This window comes from Dysidea avara, chromosome 4, assembly GCF_963678975.1.
Source record: "Dysidea avara chromosome 4, odDysAvar1.4, whole genome shotgun sequence".
In the NCBI taxonomy this organism is placed as follows: domain Eukaryota; kingdom Metazoa; phylum Porifera; class Demospongiae; order Dictyoceratida; family Dysideidae; genus Dysidea; species Dysidea avara.
Genome location: NC_089275.1, coordinates 48,832,791 through 48,845,682, shown reverse-complemented (window position 1 = coordinate 48,845,682; position 12,892 = coordinate 48,832,791). Strand labels below are relative to the sequence as shown.

The window sequence follows — 12,892 nt, the reverse complement described above, 5'->3', positions numbered from 1 at the left end:
CAGATCAGTGACAACATCACTGGAGGAACACCATACTTCTGCAATACCCACCACAAGGTCTCTCTACATACTGAGTCGTATGCCTTGCGGAGGTCAACAAAGAGTGCAAAAAGAGAGTCATCCTGTTCTCTGCTCTTCTCAGATAACTGCCTAGCTGTAAAAATCATATCTACACTCGCCCCTTCCCTCCATCCAACAAACTGATTCGCCTCCAGTTATTACACTTCTTTCTAAGGTATGGGAACCATTTCTGCATCTTTCCAGTCCATGAACTACACATCCTGTCTTCCATACCTACTTCATTAACACTAATATTCTGTGCTGTATTTCTGGGCCTCCACAAAGTATTAATTGGGTTGCTGTATTAGGCGGATCACGGATTGACGGATTATGGATCGACAGATCACGTGATGATTATATCCCACTACTAATTGGAGATCTTTATAGTCTAATTATTGTGTCAGTGTTGTAATATACTTGATTTATAATTATTGTAATAATAATGACAAAACCACTACACACTTTAAGTACACTGCTAAAATGCCCTGCACCGTTCCAGATTTATAGATTTAGCTACATGATCACTGACACAATTGAAGGTAAAGCCTCAAGGTGCCGACATCACATTATTACAAAGTAGATTAAGACAAGTCTACTACATGTACCTTTGAGAGTGGGTGAAGTATTAAAGCTATGCCACTCGTATGATAGGTATTCAATCGGTACCTTTTTGATATTTCAGAGTTGCAGTGGCATGGGCTGGCTTTAATACTTCACTGACTCTCACTTTGATCAAAGGTAAATAGTAGCTAGCTAGACTTAATTGTTGTAATCTACAAAGCCTAGTCAGTGTCTCAAGGCTTTACCTTCAATTATCACAGTGATCACATAGCCAAATGGCTATAGCTAATGCTACTGTAAATCCGTAAATCTGGAACAGTGCCTGGGAATATAGCAATGAAATGAGTGTACCTAAAGTGTGCAATGTTTTGTCATTGTTATTGAAATATTATCAAGTATATTACAACACTGACACAATACTTATAAACATCTCCATTGAGTAGTGGGATATGCTCATCACATGATCCGTCGATCCGTAATCTGTCAATCCGTGATCCACCAAATACAGTAACCCGTATTAATTCAGGTAAGATACCAGTTCTCCCTCCAGCCTTCCCCCCATTTCATTTTCTCCATAGCAGTTACCACCACACACACACACACACACACACACACACACACACACACACACACACACACACACACACACACACACACACACACACACACACACTACACACACACACTACACACACACACACACACACTACACACACACACTACACACACACACACTACACACACACACTACACACGCACACTACACACTCACACTACACACACACACTACACACACACACTACACACACACACTACACACACACACTACACACACACACTACACACACACACTACACACACACACTACACACACACACTACACACACACACTACACACACACACACTACACACACACACTACACACACACACTACACACACACACTACACACACACACTACACACACACACTACACACACACACTACACACACACACTACACACACACACTACACACACACACTACACACACACACTACACACACACACTACACACACACACCACACACACACACTACACACACACACTACACACACACACTACACACACACACTACACACACACACTACACACACACACTACACACACACACTACACACACACACTACACACACACACACTACACACACACACTACACACACACACTACACACACACACACTACACACACACACTACACACACACACTACACACACACACTACACACACACACTACACACACACACTACACACACACACTACACACACACACACTACACACACACACACTACACACACACACACTACACACACACACTACACACACACACTACACACACACACTACACACACACACTACACACACACACTACACACACACACACTACACACACACACTACACACACACACACACACACACACACACACACACACACACACACACACACACACACTACACACACACACACACACACCTGCATACTGTATAATAATATGGTGTTCAAGCTCTGTTTGTTCTCATAGCTGCTAACATACTGAGGGAGACTAAGGAAGATATTGTAGAGCCACTGGAGATTACAGAAGATGAGTTGTTAGTGGTACACACACAAGAGTACTTGAACAGTCTTAAGGTGAGTAGTCCCCCTCAGTACTAGCTACATCACTAGCTGCTCTCTATCCAGTCTAGTTACAATGTGGCTCTGATCACTGAGGTGGCTCCTGTTGCTATAGTACCAAACTTTGTACTACAGAGGAAACTACTGTCTCCATTTAGAGAGCAAACTGGAGGAACTGTACTAGTGAGGGTGTCTGTTTGTCTGTGTGTGTGTGTGTGTGTGTGTGTGTGTGTGTGTGTGTGTGTGTGTGTGTGTGTGTGTGTGTGTGTGTGTGTGTGTGTGTCTGTGTGTGTGTGTCTGTGTTTGTGTGTGTGTGTGTGTGTCTGATACTGGTGCCCAGTTTTTGCCGCCATTATATAATGTAACACACTGTTTATAACCCAGTACAACAGTCTTTAATGAAACTTCATGCATCCCACAAGTCAAAGGTAACACTGGATAACAGGGTTTAAATTCATTTTGCACATTTTCATAGCTGACAAGTACAAGTACTGTAGGCTGATGTTCAAACCTCACTGCTTTGGCTTGAGGTAAAGCTTGTGGCCATAAACAAACAGCTTAATTAAATATTACTTCCTTTGTAAGGCTGCTCTCCAGCAGTAGTGTATATAGCACTTTGATTTATTCAGCCACAATATCCGAACAACAATAAAATTAACCAATCAATATATATGCAACATTGACCGGAAATTGGCTGAATGCCAACATTATTTTGAGCCCTGTATAATGTCCTATATAGTGTGTGTGTGTGTGTGTGTGTTGGTGTGTATGTCCTAGTTTTGTCTGTTGTCCTATGTTGGTGTGTATGTCTTAGTTATGTCTGTTGTTGTGTATGTCCCTCTGTTGGTGTGTATGTCCTAGTGAGTGTGTGTCTGTTGGTGTATATGTCCTAGTGTGTGTGTCTGTTGGTGTGTATGTCCTCGTTTTGTCTGTTATTGTGTACGTATGTCCCAGTGTGTGTGTTGGTGTGTGTTGGTGTGTATGTCCTAATGAGTGTTGGTGTTGGTCCCAATGTGTCCTTTATTGACAAGTTCCACTGTATTGGTATTTGTGGTTTATGAGTACCATTATTGGGGTACCTGAAATTTATATATAGCACAGTCCTGTTGTGCTTGTCTTTACAATATGTCTGGAATAGTTGGTGTGTATTAATGGTGTGTATAATACATTAATGATGTGTTGTTATTGAATTACAGGCAGGCAAGTTGGCCAGGGATAGAGGATGGTCTATCAATATTGGAGGAGGATTCCATCACTGTTCCAGTTCTGAGGGAGGTGGCTTCTGTGCCTACGCTGATATCACCCTCTGTATAAAGGTGACTTGTTTAGTTGTCTGAGTGAGTACATGTAGAGCATCATCCTGGTAACAAAAGGTTCCATGTTTGATGCCCGGTTATGCCTATTTGGTATTATTTTTTCCTTGAACAAGAAACTTTGCTCACATTGTTCCAGTCTACCCAGCTGCATATTGGGCTGTTGTAGGCTTTACATTGCTTGTGTGTAACTGTGTGTGTGTAACTCTGTGTGTGTGTGCGTGCGTGCGTGCGTGCGTGCGTGCGTGCGTGTGTGTGTGGTGTATAATTATCCAACTTTCCTTGTCTCTCATAAAGAGATGAGACTTACAGTATGGACATAAAAAAGTTTACATGTTATGATTAAAACTTGATTACATTACGAAGAAGAAATGAATCATAAATTAATGTCACATACTGTAGGGTTCCTTCACTTCATATCCATGAGGCATATTAATTAAGCCTCCTTTAGGTTACTAGTCATACCTACAAAAGGATTGTTAGCACTTGACACCTTGAACATTGGTAATGGACAGGTATCCCAGTGTTCTTGTGGCTGTTTTATATACACCCACACAATCTAATCATGACTGTAATCAGATTATGCACTTAAGGAAATCACTGAATACATAACACTGTAATTGTAATCATAGAAAGCTTAAGTAATTATAATTGGTTACTATCCTTGTACATGTTTGTGGCAGATATGAGTGTGTATTTGTGGTGCGTTTGTGTATGGTTGTGTCAGGCGTTTGCCTAAGAAATGACTTGGGGAGAGGGGGGGGGGGAATAAAGTTATATAGGAAGAGGAAGGGGGAAATGGTGTAAAGATCCATGTACTTTATTACACAGAATCTACGTAGGTCTGGGGGTAGAATGTGTGTTTATGTGCAGGGTTTATATTGGGAGGGGGAGGGGAGAGATTCACCCCCTTGGAAACTGGTTGCTCCATCTTAAGGTTTATATTCCTACTTTTGTAGCCAGCCAATACAATCTTGTAATAGATTCAAATTTGGCTGAAAATCTCTTTCACATCCAATCGTGTGATAATTGTTTTTAAATGATTGCTGTTTTGTGTCAAAGCTTTCTTTTTACACTGCAATATCTGATTAAAATTACACTGCAATATTTTGGCTTCACATTCAATATTTTGATAGTAATATTTAAAATTTTCCTATGCTGTCAGACTCCCACAGTACAGCATGCTATGTTGCACTTCGGAGGGTTCGGTGGTGGTGATGCAGCCCTTGGTGTGAGTCTGGGTCAAACCGCAGCTGGTGCAGATCTTGGTGGTAGTAGCAAATATTCAGTGAAAACCCCTCAACTACCCCTAACCACATCAATCTAACTGGATTAATAAATTCTATAAAAGAATTCATGTATTCTTGCTTGTGCACATGCATGTGTGTGTGTGCATGTTGTGTGCTCATGTGTGTGCGTTCACATTAGTGTGCACTGTGTGTGCGTGTAGTGTGTGCATATGCTCGTGTGCATGTGCTTGTAGTGTGTGCATGCATGATTAGATGATGTGGTATTTTTTCATCTCCCCATGAGCAATCTTTTCATATCCCATTCCAGTTCATGTTCAATCATTTGGATAACATCAGTAAAGTGTTAGTATTGGATCTGGATGCTCATCAGGTGAGCTGATCATGTGATCAATGTGTCTCTAGCCCCACCTTCTTTCCTGCAGGGTAATGGCTATGAGAGAGACCTGGGCATGGACAGTAAAGTGTTCATAGCTGATGTGTACAACAGATGGATCTACCCTAATGACAGGGAGGCTAAGAGTGAGTACCTGTAGTGCTATAATAGAAGTTGTCTTATGGGGTCTTTACAATTAAAACATCCACCCTAAATCTTGGGCTATTTTCTGAATAATAAAGTACCAACAGCAGAATATTGTGAGATATAAAAATACTACGTTTTACCTACAACTGTCTGTCTGAGACCTTAATAGTTCTGAAGTCTGCATAGGCTACTAAAATGCAACCTATTTAGTTGTAAGGGTTGTGTGTGTCCTACTTAAATGCATACGAAAATGAAGAGCAGGCTCAACGCTCGAGTTTTATAAAAAGAAACATCATAGAAAAAATTTGAGAAGGTAGTTCTGAGCATCTGTTTTTGGTTTTAGTGGTTTGCTTGAGTTATGCTATGAATTACGAAACAGAATCAAGTTGATGTACCATATTTATCCATATAGACGCTGGTGTTTATTTCTTATAATCCACTTATAAACCAGTTGAAAAATCTTGTTTGTCCTTGTTGTTGACATCAGTTTGAGAAGTCACAAGTTTCATTAGTTGTGGTAAGCTTTGTTCTATAAATTAAGGTTACAGTATTGTCACAGGTTCAAATTTTTGAATGCCTATCAATACTTTTTGTGAAGGCAGTCTACTGAGTCTAGCAGCGTGAAAGGTTTAAAGTGAACACAAAGCCCTTCATATTTAATGTTTTTATGTCGCTACAGTGTAGTTTGAGGCAGGTGGGACGCTACAAGTTGTTGTAGCAAGACAGGTAAGCCAGCCCTAGTCTCGTGTGGCCAGACTGTATATTTTTAGGCACAGGGCCTTATCATTCTCAGTATAAGCACCCATACCTAAAACATTCAGTCTGGTACATTTCTGGCACCAAAGTTGTTCTGAGAAGCCATACAAGTACAGGTGCAACTCGTGGCATCTCTCAGCAATGCTTTGTGGTAGTTCTCCTTAGATACTACAAGTAAGATTAGTAGAAATGGCATAGTAGAAGCCAACGTTTACCTCGTATTCTGTAAGCATTGTGCCTTCGTTGACAAACAGCCTTCGTTGCCATCTCTACTCTCCCAAATGTGTGCACGTGAACCCATTATACCTGAGGCGTTATCCCAACTTTTCTGGGATCAGTAAGAACAACGTTGGTGCTGGAAATGTGCCAGACCGATTTTTTTAGGTGCGGACGCTTATACTGAAAGCGATAAGCCCCTGCGCTTAAAAAATATACGGTCTGGCCATGCGAGACTAAGCCGTACATCGCTCAGCTCCAGCTGTCACTACCATGTTTTCTGCTGCCAAATGCAGCAAAACTGTAGGCTCTATGGGCAGTTCTGGGGCATGGTGATACTGTACATTAAATTTATTAGGTCCTGTGGAAGCGTTTTTGGTGTATTTCTTCCCAGTGACAGAGATACAAGCCTTCAAAGAGCTTGTTTCAATCGAAGAAACTACTAAAAGTTTAAACATCTTCACAAACAATAACTTAAGATTTCGCTCCCACAGGATCTAGATATTTTAGTTACTTGTGTCAAAATTATAGGGATTCAGTAATCTGTTAGTCTGGTTTTTGGCGACGCGTTTTTGAAAAACATTGCTCTATCGTGGACCACACACCCAAGAACAGTTGCTGTTCTGCAGTATAAACAAGCAAGTACAAGTAGTTGCATTACTTCCACAACAATTATTTATCCCTTGCTTGGTTTAGAGCAGGTTCTGTAATTTGTTCCGCCCACACATTTTAAAGTATCCTGTAACCTTAAGCCATTGTAATCTTGTATCAATGTAGGATTTCATTTAGAAACCAGCATTCGTTTCAGCCCAGCTTTAACTGAAAGAATAACAGCACTTTTATATTCAATACTTAAGAGATACTATTAGATTTTCAGGAAGTGTATAAACTTGTTATATCAAACATGCACAGAAATTTTCACGGTACATAATTTTCACAGATTTTGTGGCTAGAGCAAATGTGAAAATAAAATCTGTGAAAATTTCCCAGTATACAACAATGCTTTAACCTCGACTTTAACCATCTTGAGGTTAAAGCATTGTTGTATGCTGGGAAAGTTTCACGGATTTTATTTTCACATTTGCTCTAACCACAAAATCTGTGAAAATTACATACCGTGTGCATGTATGATATAACAAGTTTATACACTTCTGAAAACCTAATAGTATCTCTTAAGTATTGAATATAAAAGTGCTGTTATTCTTTCAGTTAAAGCTGGGCTGAAACAAATGCTGGTTTCTAAATGAAATCCTACATTGATACAAGATTACCATCAGTAGGTACATTCATTGGCTATGGAACCCCCTGTTGGAGAGACAGTGAATCGTGAGAGGGAATACAGAAATGCGATGCACCCTTCTGCGGTAATGCTTAAGAACTGGACATAGATGGTGCTTGAGATCGCAACACATTTGGGGATTATTATCGCAATGGCCATGTGGCCTTATTATACAGTGACCTTTGAAAGCTTACATTAGGGAGATTGTTTTGTATACAAACAACACATTTGGGGATTATTGCAATGGTCAGTTCAGACGGCTGTGACCTCATTACACAGCTGGTTTCACTGTAGAGAAATTCCATTAATAATCTATCAAATATGCTAAGAGTGATCATGTGTGGCAATGTGTAACAACTGTGTACAGTGTATCCTTGGTTACCCAAAATCCTCAGTTTTTTGTCTATCAATTTTGACTGTTCAATTAAAGTATTTCATCAACTAGTGTCCATTATATTAGAGTAGTTGTATGTTCTATTAGAGTAATTGCATGTGGCTATGTCATTATTTTCATGTTTTGATATTGTTTTACCATATTAGGATACATTGATAAGAGAATAGAGTTGGATTTACACACAGAAGATACTGTCTACTTGGGAGTTATCAAAACGTCAGTCACTAAATTTGTAGTTGTGTGTACTGTGTATATGTACCATCCTTGAGTAACTGTGTAGTCATGTGTGATCGTGAAGTGTTGTTGAGTAGATCAGGAAAGTGCTGACTGCTATTTATGTAAGGAAATATAATTTCCAGAAAGACCTAAATTTCACAAGTGAGAAATTTACACACTAATCCACCTGCAACCATCTGTTTATTAAATCAGACCAATAGGTGACTGGCTTGAGCATGTTCCACTGTGTAAACATAAATGTACTTCATTCTGTACTTTTTATGATTGAACAGGCACACAGGTTCTTGGACAATGGAGGTTTAACTGTAATGAATGTAGATTGCTCTGCTAAAATAAATCATTACAAGTGCACAAAAAATTTGGAATTTTCAACTAAAGTAGGGACCATAGCACATTGATCAAAAGTATTGTTTGATCAATGTGCTATGGTCCCTGTGCTGTGCTTATTGTTTTACTGTGATTTAATATCATGCACTACTCCAACTTGTTTCAGTACTTTTTATTGATGTGCTATGGTCCCTACTCTAGTTGAAAATTCCTGTATACTTGTCTTACTATTCCAATACTCTAATAGAACACTCACATTATCTTACCATTCCCCTCACTCCAGGCAAATAATGGAGGTCCTATTGTGTCTTGATTAGTGATCAACAAATCACCAAAATGTTTCGTTTTACAGGCTGTTACCTGAAGTGTTGAATGACTTCAAACCTGACATGGTCATCTATAATGCTGGTGAGTGGTCAACTGTGCCTTGTGTGTTACCTCATTGTCCATATTAGGTACTGACATATTGAAGGGGGATCCCCTGGGACTACTAGACATCACTGATGAAGTATGTGTCACAATCAGTTGCTATGGTAATGATGTATTGTGTATAGGGTGTGAGAGATCGAGATGAGCTGGTGTTTACTGAAGTGAGGAAGAACAGAGGAATACCAATATTGATGTTGACATCTGGAGGATATCAGGTAAGTAGTGCAGTGACACAATAGACAGTCTTTGACCTACCATGAAATTCTTATCAAAACATGCTGCATTGTCAGTTTGTGGATAGAGTACTTATTATCAAATGGTATGGTTGTACCGTTTAAGTAGGAATCCAGGTGAAATTTTCGCGTTCTGCCCAAAATTCTGCCTTTAAAAATCATCCTAGAGTTATCTTACGAAACGAAAATCACCTTTGTGGAATAGTACTAGTCCATATAATACATAAAACAGCATTAATTACAACAAAACGCTTACAAGTGGCCGGATACAGAATTTTTTAAAAATTGCCAAAACTTGGAATTTTAGCCTGACTGACTGACTACAGTCGCAAGCCTAGAGGCCAAACAAAGCAGTGCACGGTCACCATTTTACGCCACAATGACAAACTCACCAGTGGGATGTGCCTTTTGGGGTTCCGACGAATGTGTGCCCTCTGCGCCTTTTCTTTTATCTTCAATCATGCTGCTTGTCTTCTTCATCCAACGAAGCCATATCAGGCGTTAATTTTTCATATCAACACTTTCTTTAAGCAGCATAATAGACGCCACAAGATTATTTAAGGTGCTTAGACTACGCTACTGTATGGAGGAATAGATGATATTCCTTACTGATATAATCTATGACGGAGGTACTGGTACTAGATAGCTTTCACAATAGATCACAAGATCACGCCCATTCTTCATTCTACGCATTATCGATCTAGCGATTGAAACCACAATGACACACCCCTTTTGCACTAGCTGTATTTCAGTAACCACACAAGTTCAATAGGGATGGCTGACTCGAGATACTATATAATCGATCGAAACCATGCCCTTTTTGGGCAAGATCACATCTTTGCAGGCTGACTCGAGATACTCTAACACAGCAGTCACCCTATAATAGAACAGTCACATGTTTATAGCTAGCTGTATGCCTTAACAAAAAACTAAACAAACTAGCATATTATAAATTTAAAAATAAAGCAGGAATCCAAAGTATTGAAAAAAGAGATGGACGATGGTAGCTATTACAGCATGGCTCGGTGGAAAATTCCTACTTTGGCGTTGAACACAAAATAATGGCTATATCATGCCAAAGTAGGAATTTCCCATCGAGCTATGCTGTAATAGCTACCATCATTCATCTCTTGTTTCACTACTTTTTATCGCTTGGATTCCTGCTTTATTTTTAAATTTATAATTTTTAATATGCTAGTTTTACTTTATGTACAGGAATTGTTTTAAACAATAGTAATCTATGGACGGGTTTAGCGTGAAGGTATGGTCAACCTAAAAAAATCATGGGAATTAAATGTCCGCCATAATTGTAGGAATTACATGTCCGCCATTATTGTAGGACGAAAACATGATTTTTGACCATGAATGGAATGAGTGTTTAGAATGCCATAGAATTAAGTGTGGGTTCTCCAAATACCCCAAGAGAAGACTTCTGCAGACTTGATTCAAGTACTAGCTGTATTAAAGAGAGCTTTGAAACCGTGTTGTGAACATTCAAGACTCATTTCAATGCTCAACATGTAGCTACATTATTTCTAGGTAGCTAAAACTGGCATATCTGTTTGTCCTAGACTATCATGCAATGGCAAATTAGCTATGTAAGTGCTATCAGGCTATTTATTCTGGCTAAAGCTGGATTCTAACAAGAGAAGAATATCTCATTTTATTTAACACAGTGGCGTAAGCATCCAGTATCATGCAAAGTGCTGGAAGGATGGTGCTGCTGACAATGCAGTAGTTCAACATCACTGATCAGTGAAAGCAAGTTATGTATCCTGAGTCGGACAAGCAAACTTAGTACATGACAAATGTTGATCTTAAAGGGCTGAAAATTGTATGGTGAAGAGAAAATTAATCTGCGATTCTCCATGATTAAACGGGTAACCTGGTACATAATTCAAAATGCTGCTGTCTACACATGTAGAACTTGGTGCTCAGCTCACTAATCTGGTTATTCCTTAGCTTCACTGCGGGAATGATTCCTGTGATAATATTAATTTTTAAACACCCTCAAATGGATCATTTGCTTCGTGTGAAGAATCTGGTTGAATCTAGTGAATATTCATTGGGTTTGGCTCAAGTTGGCTCCCAAAACCACTATTTCCAGCTGGATCCTCTCAGGGCGAGTCTCGTAGTTTATATTTAGGGAGCAATTCCACATTCCTTACTTTCTCATTACGTATATCCAATAGCACAACAACTGAAGGGATTGTGAACACTCATTCAATAATGCTAAGCTTTTAGTTGGTCAAACTTCACATTTTTGCCCTACAAAATTGCGGAGGTATAATTCATGTGATTTTTTGGTTACATAAGGTGACCACACCTTCCCACTAAACCTGTCTGTATATAAGTGTACAAAATGTATACCCTTGCTGTTTTACTATAACGTGGAAATTCTTCATTAAGCTGATAGTAGCATGCACTGCAATTGATCAGTTGATTAATAACATGTATACTGTGGTTTGGTCTATACAAGATATGGTATGGTGATGTTGCTTATCACAGACGACATTTCCACATAGTTAACTACATTGCTTGCATGTATATAGTGGTCCTAGAAATTACCAAACGCACTTGTGACCAGAACTACTACATATACCTACGTATATCAACTTGTAATTGTATTCTCCCGCAGAGGAACAATGCTGAAATTATTGCTAACTCGATCATCAACCTCCACTCAAAGGGTCTGATCACTGGACCATCAGAATAATTGGACAATGAATGACTCACCCCCTCCCCCCACAACACTACACACACACACTGCTATATTTTGTCTTGAATTGATGGAATTTTGTTTTTTATTATAATAATTGTAATGCAAAGGTTTCTCCTGCATAATAGCTATCATTTTCACAGAGATGACTGAGATAAGCTGCAGTTGGTCAGATTGGTGAGATCAGGAAGTACTGTACCTGACATGCCCACATTATAGTTAAGCTATAGCTATGCTTGGAATTGGATGATTGATATTGAGGTGGTCTGATTACTACTTATAATAAACTATACTTTACCTATAGGGATACATGGTATGGATATACTCAAAATTTAAGAAGTTAGTCAAGATCAAGAGGCAAGCAAAATGCTGGCACAATTTGTAATAATTATTAGTAATTATTATTGCATGCTTATATAAACAAACAAAATTATTAGCCTAAATTAAATATGGAAGGTCATTTATAGCAAGTTAATAATTACAGATACTTACCTCCAGCTGGACAAACATTTTGATTCAAGATTTTTATTGACAGATTACTATATAGCTAGTTATGCATGTGTACCAAACTGTTCCAAGTACTAAACTATTATAATTTATATTAGGCCTGGGTCAAATATATGCTCAAAACTATTCCCAAAATGCATGCTTTCAGGAAGAGAGTATTTATTTATTTATTATAACAAGTACAGACATGTTAAATCAAGGGGGGAAAATTACAAGATCTGAAGTCAACTGGCAACTATAGTACCAGCCGCCTTAATTACATACAGTGGAACCTCGAACCCCGTGGGACCAGGAGTGGTCCATAAGTCTGAAAAGTCCATATCTCTGAAACTGTGATGGTTTTAAAATTTTCAGTATTATCAACTACCCTAATAGAACAGTCACTACTCTAATTGAGCAGTCAGTTTTGTAGTTCGGGTTAACCGAGAATCCAA

At 39.0% G+C, this 12,892-nt stretch overlaps 1 protein-coding gene across 1 annotated transcript in view; it reads left to right on the top strand.

Moving 5' to 3' along the window:
- LOC136253941 (histone deacetylase 11-like) overlaps positions 1-12,060 on the top strand; it is a 14,170-nt gene extending 2,110 nt beyond the window's left edge. The window contains exons 3-12 of the mRNA XM_066046598.1: positions 2,187-2,293; positions 2,345-2,461; positions 3,475-3,594; positions 5,149-5,211; positions 5,264-5,360; positions 8,153-8,222; positions 8,923-8,978; positions 9,026-9,078; positions 9,125-9,214; positions 11,871-12,060. Of these exons, the coding sequence (XP_065902670.1) occupies positions 2,187-2,293; positions 2,345-2,461; positions 3,475-3,594; positions 5,149-5,211; positions 5,264-5,360; positions 8,153-8,222; positions 8,923-8,978; positions 9,026-9,078; positions 9,125-9,214; positions 11,871-11,948 (851 nt within the window). The 3' untranslated portion in view covers positions 11,949-12,060. The remainder of the gene's footprint in view (positions 1-2,186; positions 2,294-2,344; positions 2,462-3,474; positions 3,595-5,148; positions 5,212-5,263; positions 5,361-8,152; positions 8,223-8,922; positions 8,979-9,025; positions 9,079-9,124; positions 9,215-11,870) is intronic.
- The last annotated feature ends 832 nt before the right edge of the window (positions 12,061-12,892 follow it).